At 36.7% G+C, this 17,853-nt stretch overlaps 1 protein-coding gene across 1 annotated transcript in view; it reads right to left on the bottom strand.

The window, feature by feature from the left end:
- The window catches only part of EYS (eyes shut homolog), an 854,603-nt gene that overhangs the window by 422,343 nt on the left and 414,407 nt on the right, over positions 1–17,853 (bottom strand). The window contains exons 27-28 of the mRNA XM_042016808.1: positions 7,253–7,424; positions 6,652–6,730 (exon numbers count right to left, since the gene is read on the bottom strand). Of these exons, the coding sequence (XP_041872742.1) occupies positions 6,652–6,730; positions 7,253–7,424 (251 nt within the window). The remainder of the gene's footprint in view (positions 1–6,651; positions 6,731–7,252; positions 7,425–17,853) is intronic.

Here is a 17,853-nt window from a genome sequence, read left to right on the forward strand (position 1 = left end):
TACAGAATATAGTATGCATATTGTTTTAATGAATACTGAATCCAGATTTTGAAAAAATAATCTAATTTTACAGTGTGTATACTTTGGGTTAAATCTTGATAGTGTTGATCACATATAAAAGTATGAGATGAATGCTCCAGATGTATTTCTATTTGATGTTTAAAAAAACTATAAAGTGTATTTTTCTAATGAGTAAAATTATTGCGCTATTTTTTGCAGTTAATATAATAGTGAATACTTTTTTTTTTAAATTATTAACTTTCTCAAACTTTTTGTTTTGGTAGATTAAATATATATACAACATCTTGAGGAATGAACTAGGAAAACTTGTGTCTGTACTTCAGAATGTTGGATTTATCCAACATATTTCAATTCAAAAGGAGTTCAAAATGATAAGAATATTTCACCTTGAAATTTTGGATTCCAAACACAAGGAGAAGAGAAAAAATAATAAAAATAAACCTAATTTTGAGACAATAATACAAAGCAGGAACATACTGGATTAGACCAGTGCTCCATCTGGTCCAGTATTCTGTCTACAGTAGTGGTGGAGGGAAAGCCACTTTAGCAAAATCTATGTCCCATGCATCCTCTCTTCAGCAAGCAGAACTGTCTAATCAGACATGATAAAGTATATTTCCCTGACTGGTTTATTTATCATTCACTTATAGACCTGTTGTCTGTGATGTGCCTAATTTTTCTGAACCTACTAAGAGATGACCTGACTCTCCAGCCTTTTGGGGCAGCAAGTTCTAGGGGTTCTCTGCTTCCTCTGAAAGGAAGTAGTTTGTTTTCTTCCAAATATTTCTCTGTTTATTTTTTTATGTCTCCACAGATTATTTCATTACAGAATTTGCAGAAGAGATTTTCCATTTATCTTCCAGTGCAGTAGTCTTCTAAATCTTGATTACATTCCCTTCAGCTTTCCCATCTTTAAAGGGAATAGTTTCAGCCCTTTAGATCTCCTTATATGTCAACTTTTCAATTCACATAGTATTTGTTATTCTCTGTAGCTTCACTAACTCTACCTGTGTTCCTTAAGGTGCAGGGTACAGAACCATGCGCAGTAACCAATGTATGAGCCCACCTCGGTTATGTAGCAGGGAAATCATGTCCTCTGTCTGGTTCCTCATACTCTTCCTGATCATGCTGTAAGAGACGGTCCGAAGATCCCTCATCTGCCTCACGATCATCGCCAAGGACAGAGACTGAACACAGGAGTCCTGGCCTGGCTGAGGTGGGATGTCTGCCAAGTGTTGCCTGCGGGTGTGCAGGGAGCTGCACTGGGAGCTGGTACGCATTCCTGAGGAAAGTTAGTGCAGGTCACAATGGACTGTGCCGTTCTTGCTGCCCAGGCGGGAAGGACTGCGCTGAAGCGGAAAGGAACGACCTGTCCTGTACACCTCTCCGGTACACCTGTCTTGTACATCTGTCCTGTACCTGTTTCCCAAAGCAACGGACCCCATAACAATGGCTGCAGATTTCCCAACCTCTTGGCCAGTTGCCCCTCGCTTCTGAAAAGGACTATAAAGGGACCTTCTGAAATAACCGAGTCCGAGATCTCCCCACGGAAAGAAGATGAATCTATTGGCGGAAGACCACGAGGACTTCGTCTCATCCGTTGGTAGCTATTGCCCCTCTTTTTCCCCCTCTCTACTTTGTTTTTCTCTCTCTCTCTTACTCTCCTCTATCGCATTACTGTGTTGTGGGCACTTAATAAAGGTGCACTGTTTTGATTAAAACCTAAATCTATTGTGTACTTTTACACTCTGAGATCGATAAACGAACCATCACGACCCCTGCTTGCATTAGCGGATCGTGACACATGCCCAGCAGGTTTTTTTGCTATGCTTTGCTGTGGCTGTAGATTGACACAATGACTTCAGAGAACTGTCAATGGTCGTTCCAAATCTTCTTTCCTGAATTGTAACTGACAGTTGAATTCAGTTGTATGAGGCTATTTCTCCCTAGAATGTCACTTTACACTGAAGCTTATCTGCCACCTTTTCCCTCTTTGTTTTGTGAGGTCCTCCTGGCAATTGTCAAATGCAAAGAATTCACTAAGCTTCTCTCAAACCCTGTTTGAGTACACATTTTACACTTTCTCCATCAAGCAATCCCACCAATTCCCTACATCCAGACTTTGATAGATGTGAAGAAATTTTTATAATTTAGAGTGCCCTTTACAAGACACTTTCCAATTTTTGTTTTAGGTTTTTGGGGTTCCTGACAGCATTTGAATTAATATGTTCGAAAATTTTTTTTTATTATTTCCATGTAGGCAAACTCTCCATTTGTTAAAATGCCATTTTTTCCTCGTGACAGCCTTAAGTTTCTGCCTTAAGCCACTCAGGGGCTTTGAACCTCTTTGTGTTCTTCAGCTGTAGCACACATTTTACCTGAGCTTTTAACATTATTTGTTCAATAGCCATTAATATGCTTGTGGGCCTCACTTTTATATAGTTTATTTTCCTGAAACTAAGTAAAATAATTTAATGTTCCTGGGGTTTAGGATATACTCTGTTGTTTAGTATACATACTATGATATCAGTTGATAGGATTTTCTCATACAAGAGATTAGAAACATGCCTGTCAGTTGAATGTCCTCAGAGGACTTAGCACTTTGGGGGTGAAATTCTTCTTCAACATTCTTGTAGGTCTCATCCATTTTTTTAATTCTCCAGTTTATATTATCTATTTTTCCTATTACTTTCTATTTAAAAGACTCTAATTCAGTCACTCTGACTTAAAATAAACTTCCTGTCTCATGCCCAGGAGGTCTCTGAAATGTTACACACACTGAAATTGTCCCATGGGTCTGTAACTACAGATACTGTGCTTTGCAGAATAAGGTGGATATCTCCCTCTCCTCCTGCTCTTAGATTTACCTATCTGCATCTTGTACATAAACCACATTATTTTTGGAAGTTAACATGAGTTTAGTTTCTTTCAGGAAATTTACCCAATGCTTTTAAAACTAGTTAGCAATAGGTAAAAATACTCAGGAGTGTGAAAAAGTCTCAGAGAGGCATGAAGAGCATCCACCTTATCTGAGGGTCTTTGTACATCCGCCGATGTTTGCCATACCCATGTATTTTGTGCAATCTGGCTAGTCTTGATGAATAAATATTTGCTTGAAGTAGCCTCTGCATGTGCATAAACTGTGGTGCCTTTGTGCAGAAAATTAGTTGATTTTCCTGATTTACCACTTGTTTCTATCTTTTATGAAAACAGAGAGAAAAGATCAGTAAAACCAGATAAAAAAAAAAAAAAAACAACCCTAGCATGTAGTCTGATCTATCAGATCAGCTTTCTATCAGATACAGCTTTCTATCTGATACAAGATGAAGCACCAACAAGCTGAATATTCTCCTGTGTAAAGACTCAAAATGTTTTTTGCTTCCTTTTTGACAGGATGAGACAGTGTTAACTGAGCATGGAAGAAGCACATCTGTCAATCATGTTTTATCTGCCATAGCAAAGAAAAAGAAGCCAAAAAGAGTAAGTAGTAATGTCTATTACTAACCACAACTGCTTTTGCTGCACATAGTATTAATCCATGTTTGTCAGAGAGAAAAGATCAATTTTCCATTATGTACATTATTTTACCATTTCAAAAATATGCAGATGTCAAAGAGAATCACGTGCGTTGAAATTGATTCATATAATGCATATATTTTTACTGTTACTCTTTTTTGAGTGAATTCCATAAATGAAAATGCAATGAAAACTGTAGTAGATAGGGAAGTTCCAATATACGCACTCCATAATAGATATGCAAAAGTTATAGGCTATAAAGATATAAAGTGCTTATTTTGTACCTAAAAGTATTAGACAACCAGAGAAAGTTTTGAAGTGTATTTTCTTGAAAACTCTATAGCAACATAGGTGAGGATGAAAAAATCAAGGGTAAAAAAGTAAAGAAAAATTATCTAAGTATGCCTAGGGAAACACACATGAATATATTTTATTTTTAAACTGGTTATTTGAATCATCTTAGTTGCTGACCTTGCAATGACTACCCAGCTATTCTCTCACTCTCCCTCCTCCTACATGACACGGAAAGAAAATTAGATGACGAAGCTCCTAGATTGATAAGGACAGAGAGATCACTTACCATTTGCTGTAACAGGCAAAACAGACTTGACATGCGTAAAATAATAGTATAAGTTCTTGGAACTAGAAATAGATTTTGGGCCAGCGAGAATCAGAAAAAAAAACATAAGTCCACACTGCACTTCTTCCCAAGTTCAACTTCACTCCTCTATTTTGAAGTTTTCTACCTCCTCCTTTCACCCTGAGAAGTGCAGACAGGGTGGGAGAGAGGGATCGTACTTTACATCAGCTCCTCTCTGCTGCTCCTTCCTTCTCCCACTTTTCCCCTGCTTCAGTGTGGGTCCTCTTTATGTGCTTCAGGGTGAAACTGCTCCTGCATGGGCTCCTCTCCATGTGTCACAGTTCCTGCCTACAGCCTGCTGCTGTCTGGGCACTCCATGGGCTGTAGCACTTTCAGGACATAACCACATGTTGCAGCATGGGGTCTTCTGTGGGATGCAGTGCAGATGTCTGCTCTGGCATGGTTCTCTCCATGGACTACTGGCAAATACCTACTCCACCATAATTCTCTTCAGGGGCTACAGCTCCTACAATCCCTGCTGCAGCACCTTGAGCTCCTCTTCCCTCTCCTTCTTCAATGACTTTGGATACTGCCTGGTTGTTTCTCACACTTCTTTCCTCCTCACTCTGCTGAGCAGTGTTTTGTACTCTTTCTTAAATACATTTCTACAAAGGTGCCATCATCTTGAGTGAGAGACTCAATTCTCCCCCGCAGATGGTTGGTTGGATTTGACTCAAATGTGTTGATCCCAGCATGGAGCAGCCCCTGACCTATTCTCATGGAGGCCACTCCTGCAGACCTCCTTCTAGAACAAAATCTTGGCTCCTACACCAAATGAAATTGCATATCCCTTAATACAAAGAAATGTACCTACAAGTGAATTATCTGGATTACGTCATGACTATTTTTTAAAACAAAGGAAGTGGCTGAAGCTAATTTAGAAAAAAACAATTACAGAGCATAAGCCTACCATGATTATTGTGATGTGCATACCCCTACATAGTCAGAAAGCCTAGCTGACCACTGTAAGAGTTGCATAGGCATGATCTATGTCTGAACAGGATGAATGCAATCATAGAACCTGTAAAATATGACCCTTGCAGCATAGTGTAATCTAGGAATCACATTGCATGCAAATAGAATGACTATCAAAAAATGAAGCTGTTACTCTGACAGAAATCTGTCAAAGGTATATGTATATTGTTTCTTCCTATGAATTTCTAATCTATGCATTTTCAAACACCTCACTATGAAATATGATTATCTTTTGAATATAATTTTATGATGTTGTCTACAGGTCATTTAATCTCTCGTTCTCTTCAAATGGAGAAAAGTGTAAATCATGGATGTTTCTAGGGAAAATATTACCCGAGGGTATTCTGTATTAGCATTGGCAACATCTGATAATCATACAGATTTGCAATATCATATCATATCATGATGGGCACTTTGTAGAGCTGGATTACTTATTTTCTGACTTTTTCATTCTGTAAAGGAAGTTGGAACCTAATATTCCAGCTAGATTTACTCCTTGTGTGAGACTTTCACGGATTTTCAACAGAAAAATTATGGACTATACTTCCTTTATGTAACAGGAGACATTTTTAGTTATGTAGTACCTTAAGCTGTAAATAAAAAAATTATGAAAAGTCCCTGCATTCGTACATAAGTCAAAAAGAAGTTTCTATAACATTTTGGAATGTTTTTTGACAATTCAGTAGCACAATATTAGAAGCAGATAGCCTGAAGGAAGGTTCATGCCAGACTTTCTCATGAGACCAAATGCATTTAAAAGGATCGTATCCCAAGATCAGATTAAACTCTGTTTGGCAGAAAACCTAAAAAAGTCTAAATCAATTCAATACTTTCTGCAAAGTGTAGTCAATATCATAAGCTCTGTTCATTGTTCTGCCAGATGTAGTCACTTTCTCCAAATTGGTTTGCTGACCATGGGAATCTGCACAGCACAGACTTGCATATATGGATGCCTTCTTGTCCACAGCCATTCCTCATGAGAGCATAAAACTATTAATGAACTTCAGAGGAGAGAGAGGGTTGTGTATTTAGTACCCAATGGTTTTGTATCATAGAAATCTACCATTGCCTGGATTTTGAAATTTTAGACAAGTCAAGGCAACTTTCAGTGTAGAACATTGCAACTTGAGGTTTACTATTCAAATATGCAGCTAAGCTACAGCAAATGAGACTCAAACATGCAAATTAGGTAATTATACTATTCATCCTGAATGGAGGGAGAAATGAGTTTCAAGTAATGTTGGCTTAGCTTGCTGTGGCTTTTCAGATTTATCATTCACCCTTCACCTTTAAACTTTTTTAGACGTTTTGTTAATGGTCTTTTCTAATGGAGCGTCATGTAAGCAAAAAATAATACACTTTTCAAAATGGATTTTAAACAACAATTTCTGTCATGCATTTCCAATATACTTACTTCAGAGGTTAACTAAATAAAGATGAGTTTCAAGTGACCTATTACCCTTTCCCCTATAATTAAAAAAAACATTTTGAAAACATACATTAATATTTATCTCACATCTTGAGCTGGTCCATCCTGGTTCACAAGAGCATTGATACCCATCAATGAGATCTACACATCTGAAATACAAAACAGTGTTATTCAGATGAAGCTCTGCAATTCCAGATTCAGCACTAGTAGTATCATTCCATGCATTTCAAAATAGTGGTCTGATGTAACCTTTTGTAATCCACGGTACTTTTCAATAGTTTTGTAATGGATTTCAAATGTGTATACCATGGGTGCTGAGGCATTTTGTAAGGACTCTGATTGTTGCATTGGAAGACGTCTTCCAATTTCAACTTGTTGGCATGTAACAGCTAAAGATTTGCTTTTAAGTATATTAAACACTAATTAATCCACACTTACTGAATGCTAGTTACAGTAATGAACAAAAATGAAAGAGAAATTGAGATAATGTAACTGTACTACATTAGCTTAAGCAGGAAACATCTGTCATCTTTAAGTGTGCTTGTACTCTTACTTTATGGAAGAATGTAATTAAAAGCATTTTCATCAAACTTCCCATATCATTAAGTGCTAAATATTGCTAGTTAGGTATATTATCATGGAGATAACAATAGTTAAATAAAAATAGGCACCTTCCATGAAGACAAGGATTTGGCAAGCATTCATTAGCATTTATCTCGCAGTTTTTTCCGATGAAACCTCTCTTACAGTGACACTTGTAGGAACTGATGCCATCAATGCAACTTCCATTGTTGAGGCAAGGAGAAGACATACATTCATCTATATTTTCTTCACACCTATCACCTGTTTGAAAATCCAGAAATGCAACTAAGCTTTAAATTCTAAACTCAAACCAACTAACAGTATATTTATTAATATTAATATTTCCAAATAATTGCTTTTATTTACATAGATTGTTCATATAGTTCGTGATATTCATCAATAAAGAATATCCAGCTGGAATTAGCTAAGGTGTAAATGTCAAAAAGAATGGTTATATTGAAAAATATATGATGATAAATGACAAATATAAAATGATGACATCTGTAATTGTGGCAAGGCAAGAAGGCTTTAAATACCATCCTGCAAGCAATGGAGAAATTGAAATTTCAAGATTAAATTTGTTACACAGTTAGCAGGAAGTTGAATAGCACAGGTTTCCTATAGGAGGAATACAGAACTAAAATGGTATGTCTTGGTGGTGGTCTAACTATAATACTTATTTTCTCAAAATGAAATTGAAATGCAGGGGCTTTTGATAAATGATGCAAGACTAAAAAAACTCGTTCTAAAAAACTCTAAAACTCTTTCATATTGTTTTTTCAAGACATTCACTAGGAATGATATGGTGGTGCACTTTTATACTTGTGCGTGCCACAACTTCCATCTAACTATCTTAAAATAATATTAGTATTTTACAAAACACTAATTGACAAACAACATGTGCATAGGTCTCTTTGTAGGCCTGCCCACTGCCTGGGAGGCAGCTATGCACCACACAGCCAGCTGCTTGTGCCCACAGTAGGATGGGGGGAAGAAACAAAAGGTAAATGTGAGAAAACTTGTTGATCGAGATGACAGTTTAATAGGTAAAGCTAAAGCCACACATGTAAGCAAAGCAAAACAAGGAATTTATTTGCTGCTTCCAATGGGCAGGCAGATGTTCAGCCATCTCCAGGGTCTTGGTTTGGGACAATTTAAAAGAGAACACTCTGGAATGAGTTAAAGTAATCATTGACAATTATTACATATTCACATATGCTTTCATTACAACATAATCTGCTGAGAAACTTAAAATTATATTTCCTTTCCAACTCTTTGTGCCTAGTGTATTCAAAAGACATGTATCATGAGATATAATTAGGATTAGATTCTGCCAAGGCTAACTCTGTTGGAAAGAACAGGAATGCCTTGTGATGGTATCTCCATATTTTTCCCGTACTAAGAAAGCATTAGCAGTATTAATAGGAAAAATGAACGTTTGCTCCTGTCAGTGCTAAAAGTTTCAGACATCTCTAGAGGGTAAAAGTCCATTTTGTCATTCTCACCCTAGAAAGAATTTCTGAGATTTTCTGTGAATAAAAACTACAATCATTATAGTAATTATGGCACAATAGGTTTAAAGATGAAAATGAATACATGTATCACAGGAAAATTAATTACATTTAAAAAAACAACTAAAAAAAGGGTTTTTTTAGGTATTAGTTCTAACAAAGAAAATAACATTTTCAATATTAGGAGCTCACGTGTTCTTGCCAAAATGCACAGACTCAAAATATTTTAGATAGCTCTTATAGAAAATAATTTACATTCAGATGTTAAAATTTCTTCTTTAAATTCAACATCCATATTCTAATACCCCCTGAACAATACATCACTAATCCATCACTAATATATCTCTAGCATTAATCCCTTGGGATCACTGGATTAATCCATCCTGATATGAATAAACATTTTCATTTAAATTATTTCCAAGAACAAAATGTACTAAATTTGCAATTTGTTGCACTGCAGACACAAAAGGCTGGAAATTGGTTATGACTATAACCTAGACAGTCTGTCAGTCTCTTCCAATGTGACTGTCATTTAATTTGAAACCTGCCTTCTTTTTTAATCCTTTTTCAAAATATGAAAACTTTTAATTGAAATAATCTTGCTGAATACAACCAAATATTCTGTAAAGTTGGTGTGAGACAGATTATAATACTACCTAACAAGCACTTTGCTTAAAATGTTGCCTGTAAACTTTTTCATAGCTCAGACTGTGCCAGATGAGTTACTGTGCTTTGAGCTCTGCTTTACAGACCATACTTACCTTGCTAGAAATAATTCCTCCACACATCAAAGAAAGGGGAAAAGTACCTCACACATGCCATGTGGGGGGGGGGCGCCCCCCCCCGGTGTCAGTGTATTAATGGCTACCTGGAGGCTCCCCAGCATGGCAGAATGCTGCAGGAGGCAAGGAAATGCCATAGATGTAAGACTAGTATAGAGTAATAACAGTAACACTAAGATGAAAAGAAGACTTAGATGAAACTATTCTCCTACTCTTTCAAATCATCCATTCATGGGAAGGATCAGTCTGTCTCATAACTTAATAAGGAAAACTCAGCAGCCTTTTCCAATTCCTACTTTATATTCAAGCTACTTCACTAACTGGCAATGCCTCAGACGTTCTTGGAGCTCATTTGCACAATTCTACAACTGCGTTCTAATCTAGAGATTTTCACATCTTCTGTCAAGTCTTTCACCTGCATCTTGAATCATGTGTTCAGTGTTGGGTCCCCAACTCCAGGAAAGGGCAACAAAGCTGGTGAAGGGTCTGGAGCACAAGTCCTATGAGGAACAGCTGAGGGAGTTTGGGTTGATTAGCCTGGAGAAAAGGCGACTCTCTAAAACCGCCTGAAAGGCAGTGAGGTAGGGGTTGGTCTCTTCTCCCAAGTAACAAGTGGCAGAATGAGAGGAAATGGCCTCAAGTTGCACCAGGAGAAGTTCAGAGTGGGTATTAGGAAAACTTTCTTCACTGAAAGGGCAGTCAGACATTGAAACAGGGTGCCCAGGAAAGTGGCGGCATCCCAGGACTTGATGCTTGAAAATACTATATATTCTGGCTTGTTTACTTCCTATCAGACGCATAAGAAGATATAATAGAACTTATAAATATATATTATAAGAATATGTAAAACCTTTATATACCAAATGTAAAATTACTTCATTATTAGGGTTAAAGACTGAGGAAGATGAAGACTCTTCAATTCTGTTTTTTTTTTCTTTTTTTTTTAATATGAGATAATAAAAAGATTTGAGTGCTGTTTGAGAAGATTAAAAATTCAAGATACCAATTTATGAGAACGTACTTGTTTGAAAACAGGAAAAGGAAGAACACAGAATTTTGTGCAACAATAAAGTCAAATATGTTCTACCTGAAAAGAAAAATAAATGCATGATAAAAAAGCAATTGATTGCTGAGAGCATACTCAAAAATGGAAAAGAATAATAAGTTCGAATGTTATACTAATTTATATATGATATAGAAAAAAGAAAAAGAAAGTTGGTATTTCTCTAGTAACTGAAAATTTGACATCTTCTTGAAAAGAGAAAGAACTGAGAGAAAAGGAGAGATGTTCTTTCAGAACTCCTCAGCAGCACCTAGTTCCCTTGTTGGAGTCAATTTTAGTGTCAAATATTATAAGACTATTGACAACTACTTGTGACTATTCTATGAGATTTCATAATAGACAGATGTTAATCAAAAGATCAGTTCATAGGTTTCTCATATGTATAACCTATAATGAAGACAATGATGTATGTAAAAAAATTGTATAGCATAAATCTAAGGAATGAAAATTAACAAATTAAACATGAGCAGAAATACTACAAACCATATTGCAGAGCATATTCCAGTTACAGAAAGAAAATTAATTATTTGTTAAATAATTTCAGCTTAAGACTGTAAAACCCTAAAAGAAGCATGAAAAGAGGAGCAAGAATATTTTATGCCTATGTATCTTAGAAATTTTTAATTACATTGATAATCTTGTGAAAAATCTTTCCATTTTTAGATTGATTTTAGGTCCCAGTACCATGTTTACATAAGTTTATAGCGTTTAATTAATGGGGGTTTTTAAATTCAGTTGTGGTTTGTTTCTTTTTTTAAATACCTTTTATCTAACAGTGCTCTTCATTACTGCTATAACTCTAAGAAACATTTAACTGCAAGCAATTATAAATCATCAACAGAAGTTATCATCAACACACTGTAAAACAATAGTTAACACTTAGTTATTTACATCTTCATTATATATCTTCCATAATTTGGATAGGTATATATTCAAAAATGTTCCATTTTGACCATGATTGAGCATGGCAAATGATCACTCTTGGCTGACTTTCTGGCCAAGAAAAAACCCAAGAACATAATACAGAGCAAAAAATATTTCATCTGAGCTATCTGGGATCAAAAGTGATGTAAAGACAAACTGGTGTATGGAAAAATAATGTAATAGCCTGTCATAATTAAAGAAGAAACAAGCTGGCATGAAAACGAGGTGAAAAAATTAAGGTATTTCCCCTATTACAGAAAGATGTAGAAAATACATCTTGAAAAAAATATATGTAATAATTTCTACCAGCTATTAATTTATTTCCACAGCTTTTAAATACTTTGTTATAAATACATTTTCTGAATACAAAACATAATATAAATAAATGCTTTTGTCTCCATAGAAGACACTTTTAAGTAGAATTTGTCTTTCATATCCAATAAATAACTTTGATACAGCGTATTTCAACCATCATATTCTAAAGCAACCCTCTTACAAATCTAGAAGCATACTTAAAAATAGTAACTGATGGCAAAGAACAAATATTCAGTTTGTCACATTGACATTAATCTTGTGAAAAACACGAGGTCCTTTTAACATCATTTTAGTATTGTCTCAGCCTGTTATGAGTAAATAATCTGTTAACAAAAGTTTTCTATGTATAGTACATGGAAAACTAGGGCTGATAAGGTCACTGAGCTTGTTTTGGTTGATTTCATCTTAAGTAAGATTTATTATAGCTTAGTGACTAATACCAGAGATTTAGAATTTCTATTTCTATCGTTCTTTGTGTCAGTAATAGATTTATTTCAGGCAATTATTTCACCTATTTCAAGTCAAGTTAAATTGGTGTTGATTGGACTGCAGAAAATTCGAAAGGTTGCCACCTATTTTGAAGTACCTTTTTCTTTGTTTAGACAAGGTTTGATTTCCACTCTGAGTGGGAAAGCAAAGAGGACTTTACAAGATAAGATTAGACCACAGGAAACAAAGTAGTTAAAACAATTTAAAAAATTAATTTGTGTGGTCTAAAACTTTGACATTTTTCTTCATTAAATATCAATTTGGGACCTTAGATATGCATGCATGGCTCTTGAGAACTATATCTTCCCATTTAATTTAAAAGTCAGTACAAGAACCAGAGGGATAAAATACAAAAACATCACCTGCAGCTTGCACTGTTATTGAGATATTTGAACTTTAGACTGGAGCATGATTTCTTTCTTCTCTTTGTTTGATGGAACATGATACTGATACTTTCTTGTTCCCCTAGTCTTGAGCTCTGCTTGGGTTTGCCTTTATACCTTTCCTGCTCCCAGGCTGCCAGCAATAACCTGGCAGCAGTGCCCAGACACCCCACCCCCTTAAAACCCCATGCTCGCAAAGGGCCATGGTTTGTCAGGCAGTGACAGGTGGGGCCACTCAGAGCTGAAGCTGAAGCTGGAGCAGAGCAGGCAGCAGCCACTGGCCCCAGCACAGGAGTTACACCAGTGACCTGATGAGGCCATGGCAAGGTCGAGCTCTTGCACTGCTGGGTCAGTTCACAGCTGGGGCATCCCCCTACTGAGGGCAGAAATATTTACTGAATTTAAAAAAGAAGAAATCAAGCTACGCCTAAAGATATAGCAGTTAAGAATTATGATTTAGTTGACAGTTGAATAAACTTACAAAAAGGGATATAGAACAAGATAAACCTGAAGACCGCGCAGTAAAATCTATTAATTCATGTCTGAATATTGGAAACATCATAGGAAAAATAACATAGTTGTCAATATTTCCAGAGAAGGCAATGTGACATTGTCGCACTGTAGCTGGGCAAGCTGCAAACATCAATTAAATATATATGACACCTTAACTTTGATTTTAACTACGTAGGATTTAGTGTGATCAGTTACTTTATTAAAACTGAGGAAAACTTTTAAAACTAAAATCTAACTGAAAACTTGTAAGTGAAAGATAAATTTCTAAGAAACAAAGTATCTCTCATTTGAACTAATACAGTTCAATTTGGAGAAAAGAGTTTTACTGGTATATTGCACTGAATATAATATGTATATATTTTCTATATTTTCTATATTAATATAAACACACACACAGTCTTACAGATAAAAAAAAATGTTTTATCCAGTCTAGTCACTGTTCATTATTTTAACAGTGTGATATAAAACGGCATGTAAAATAATATTGAAATAAGGGAAAATGGAAGAGCTGTACCATGTGTTAAAGGCATAAAGAAAAAAATGTTCTATCATCACTCTAAAGCAATATATAAATAGATTTGTGTAAAAAAACATTCATATTTAATTCCATATCAGTCTATAACATGAATGCCTCCAGGATACACTAATATTAAAATTCACTACTATTATTATTATTATTAGTTTTTATTTTCTTCTTTGTTAGACATGTTTTATGTTGTATGTAATGGTCTTATTTAAAACTGAAGCATTTTAATGGATTTTTTAGAGTGAAATGACAATAAAAGACAGTTTGCTGTTCAGCTAAAAACTCAACTTCTTTTCTTCTTGGGACACAAGGAATCACATATACTATGAGTAAAGTAATGTATTATTCACATTACAGTTTAAACGTTCCATCAAATATGAGAACAATTCTGTGCTTGGAGGTTTTCCAGACCCAACTGGACAAACACTTGAGCAGCCTGGTCTGACTCCACAGCTAACACTGATTTCAGCAAGAAATTGGACTAGAGACCTCAGAAGGACCCTTCCAACTTGATTTATTCTTATTCAATAATGAAATTTCCCCTGTACAACTTGACCCAGTAACCTGGTTAATGACAAAATACATGGGATCGGAAGTATGACATGCATGCATGGAAGAAGATGAAACTGCAACAAGAACATGATGATGGTATATGAAAAATTACTTGTGACTAGCATGTATTTTATTATAGCCTCGTCATTTTCTTACACTTTTTAATAAAACTCTGGTCAAATTCAGCCTCTCCCAAATAAGTCCAAAAAGATGCTACCATGGCCATGTTTTTTGGAAATAAGAAGCACAACTTTACAGTAACTGTTCTAACATATAGCATGTTGTGCTCTCCAAAGTGAAACCATCTGTCAGAAGACATTGGTTTAGATATTTATTGCTGTGACTGACTGAAACGTCCACAGGTTTTTACGTGATTAATTGTTTGTTTCTATCTTACTAGTTCTATCTGATTAGTTTGCTTCTTTCTTTCTAACTAGTTCCCAGTTGTTGTGGTTTAGGAACGGTATTCCCCAATTTAGTGCTGCCACTGGAAACATGCTGCTACTTCCCTTCTGCCCTCCAACTGGAGGCACAAAAGGCAAAGATCAAGAGTTGAGATAAGAAAAATTTACTGGAAACAGCAATGAGATAAGGAAATTAACAATAACAGCAACAATATTAATAACAAAAGGTATAAAAAAGAAACTATTCGCATGGAAAGCCCATGACAATAAACAAATACTAGACAGTTTTCCCTGCCAGGTTTTCTCAACTAGAAGGAACCACTTCTCCCCAGAAATGAGACTCCCTGTCCTCCTGCTCCTAACAATGACCTGAAGTGGTATAGAATAACATCCCAGCCTTAGTCATACCCTTTTCTAGCTACTGCAAAAATTAACCCTGTCCTGCCTGAAACCAGTCAAGAATTTTTTGGTTCACAGTAAAAGAAACTGCAGCATGAGAAATAGTTATTGAAATATTCTTATATAATTTGAAGCTTTTTCTTTATAAATACTACAATAATTTAATATAAAAGATATTAAGTACATTTACAACTTACACAAAGCTCAAAGAAATATCAAGGAATCACAGAAAAACAGACTGGTGTTACGATGTATAATGTTTCTTTGTGGTGTTCTGACATCACAGCAGTTTAAAAGTTCCTTTGTCGTCATATTTGTAGAAGAGCAATTTGTGTGGAAATTGAGTTTTCAATCCCCTGGTAACTTTTACAGAATAGAGACTCCTTTAAAGTATGCACAATGACATACTTGAATACATTCAAAGATCCCTCCAAAGTTATTCTGGATGAAAAGTACAAAGACTCTCCTAGCTAGCAGTAATAGTTAGGGAACAACTCTAGGAGTTGTATCAGGACTTTCTCCAATTTGTTTTAGGTATAATTAATGTGAACCACTGATTTTGGTGCTAGTAGCCCTAGATATTTTAAATTCTTACCTCATAGATCACGATAATAAAATCTAGATATAATCACTTAGAACTGCAGAATTCTTAAGGTTGGAAAAGACCTATGTCATGGGTTAGCTAGCATAGTCCCGGAAGTGATGTTCTGCAAAGGGGTGCTTACAGCTTCCTCTGTGCCTGATAGAACCTATCAGCTGGCCAGTTTGAATATGGACAATTCTTTAAGCCACTTAAAGTTGTGACTGCCTCTGTGATGCACACTTAAGAATAGAAACCCTGAGGCAGACTTTCTCATTTCCGGCGCTGGGACAGGTGGCTGTGGGCCCCGTGTGGGGGTCAGTGGTCCCAGCCCAGGCCCTGCTCAGGCTGGGCTGGGCCGGGCCACGGCCATCCTGGAGCTGATGGGCCCTGCTCCACCCGTGGAACCCTCCCCACAGTGCTGCTGTGGGCAGCCGGAGCGGCTCGGCTCCCCCGCCTCTCCACTGTGATAAGCCACATTCCAGCTGCAAGGCCTAGGTGAGATTAACCCTTTTAGTCCTGTGAAGAGCTGAAAACCTGAGGGAAAAGAAAGAGGAGATGCTTAAAGCTGAAATTCTGTTGTAAAGATATGATACGTTGTAATTTCATGAAGATATGGGGCGTGGAGTCTTCAACTCGCAAGCAAAAGCACCTGCGCTGAGATAGGCAGATGCTGACGCAGCTGTAATTTCATGAGAAGTTTGGACAGGGAGAGATGGAAGCGATGAGGACTTTGGCTCCAAACGGGAAAGGAGAAAACCTCAGTTCCTAGAGATGGACCAGATGAGGACTTTTGCTCCAAATGGGAACGGAGAAAACCTCAGTTCCTAGAGATGCTCCCAGAGATAGTCCTAAAGATGAAGATGGGGAAGACCCTTTGCTCCCAGGGAAGGAGAAGGGCCTCTATTCTTAGAGATGAAATGCTCCCAGAGATGGGTGAAGAGAACTTTTGTTTCTGAACAGCTCAATCTTAAAATTGTACCCCAAAAACCTTCAAGAGTGGACCCTCGAAAGCAGTTGTGGGAAAAGCTTCAAGTTGGGGGAAGGGACTCGCATTCGAGCAGAGAGAAACTCCTCTTCCTAAATGGACTGAACAAAGTTATTTGGAAGTGGGCGGCTGTCTTGTTGTGATAATGTGTTCATAGCATGGGCAAGAGAGACTCCTCTTCCTAAACGGACTGAACAAGGTTATTATGGAAGTGGTAAATAGACTGAACATCGTAAGGGTTGTCTTTTTACATTGTCAGTGGGAGAATGGAGGAAGGTGGGGGGAGGAGAAGAGTTCTGAAGGTGTGGTATTTTTTTTTTTTTCTTCTTTTAGGTCTGTTAATAAACTTCTTTATATTCTTTCAAGTTTGGTGCCTGCTTTGCGTTTCTCCTAATTCTTATCTCACAGAAGATAAACAGTAATGAGTATCTTGGACCAAACCACTACACTTAAATTGGTGTTTCTGCCCAGTTACAAACCCAACCCACTACAAACTCTAAGATCATTGAGTCCAACCATAAACCTAGTACTGCTCTGTTCAGTGCTAAACCATATCCCCAAGTGCCACACTCCCATGCATTTTGAACACTTTCAGTGATAGTGGGTCCGCCGCTTCCCTGAGCAATCTGTTCTAATGCTTGACCACCCTTTCAGTGAAGATTTTTTTCTTATATCCAATCTAAACTTCCCCTGGCACAACCTGAGACCTTTTCCTCTCATCCTGTCACTTGTTACCTGGGAGAAGAGACTGAGCTGCTCCTCATAAGGATTGTGCTCCAGACACTTCACCAGCTTTACTGCCCTTCTCTGGACACGCTCCAGCCCCTCAATGTCTTTCTTGTAGTGAGGGGCCCAGAACTGAACCTAGGATTTGAGGTACAGCCTCACCAGTGATGAGGAAGTGCTCACTTGCCTCACTTTACCACAAGTTCTCAAATGTTCTCACAAGACAGTCCTACCCTCTGAATTCTTCATTTCAAGCAAAAGCGTTTCAGGAAAGGATTCTACATATGCTTTAACATTAGACACTGATCTCATAGATTATATTTATGCTACCTGTTTCAGTTATTATCTGTTTAGCTGGGCATTGTCTCAGTTCTATTAAATATTTCTGTTCTGTTAAATAATATGTGTTTGTCCTAAGAAAGATACTTACATAGTAAATACAGCATCATGATCTAAAACATAAGGCAAACCACAAAACATCACAACATCACTTCCATAATTAGGATACAATGTTTAACACTGATTCTATTTTTGT

Source organism: Corvus kubaryi, unplaced genomic scaffold, assembly GCF_017639235.1.
Source record: "Corvus kubaryi isolate FWS band 111438036 unplaced genomic scaffold, C.kubaryi_AGA036_p1.0 split3-73, whole genome shotgun sequence".
Lineage (NCBI taxonomy): Eukaryota > Metazoa > Chordata > Aves > Passeriformes > Corvidae > Corvus > Corvus kubaryi.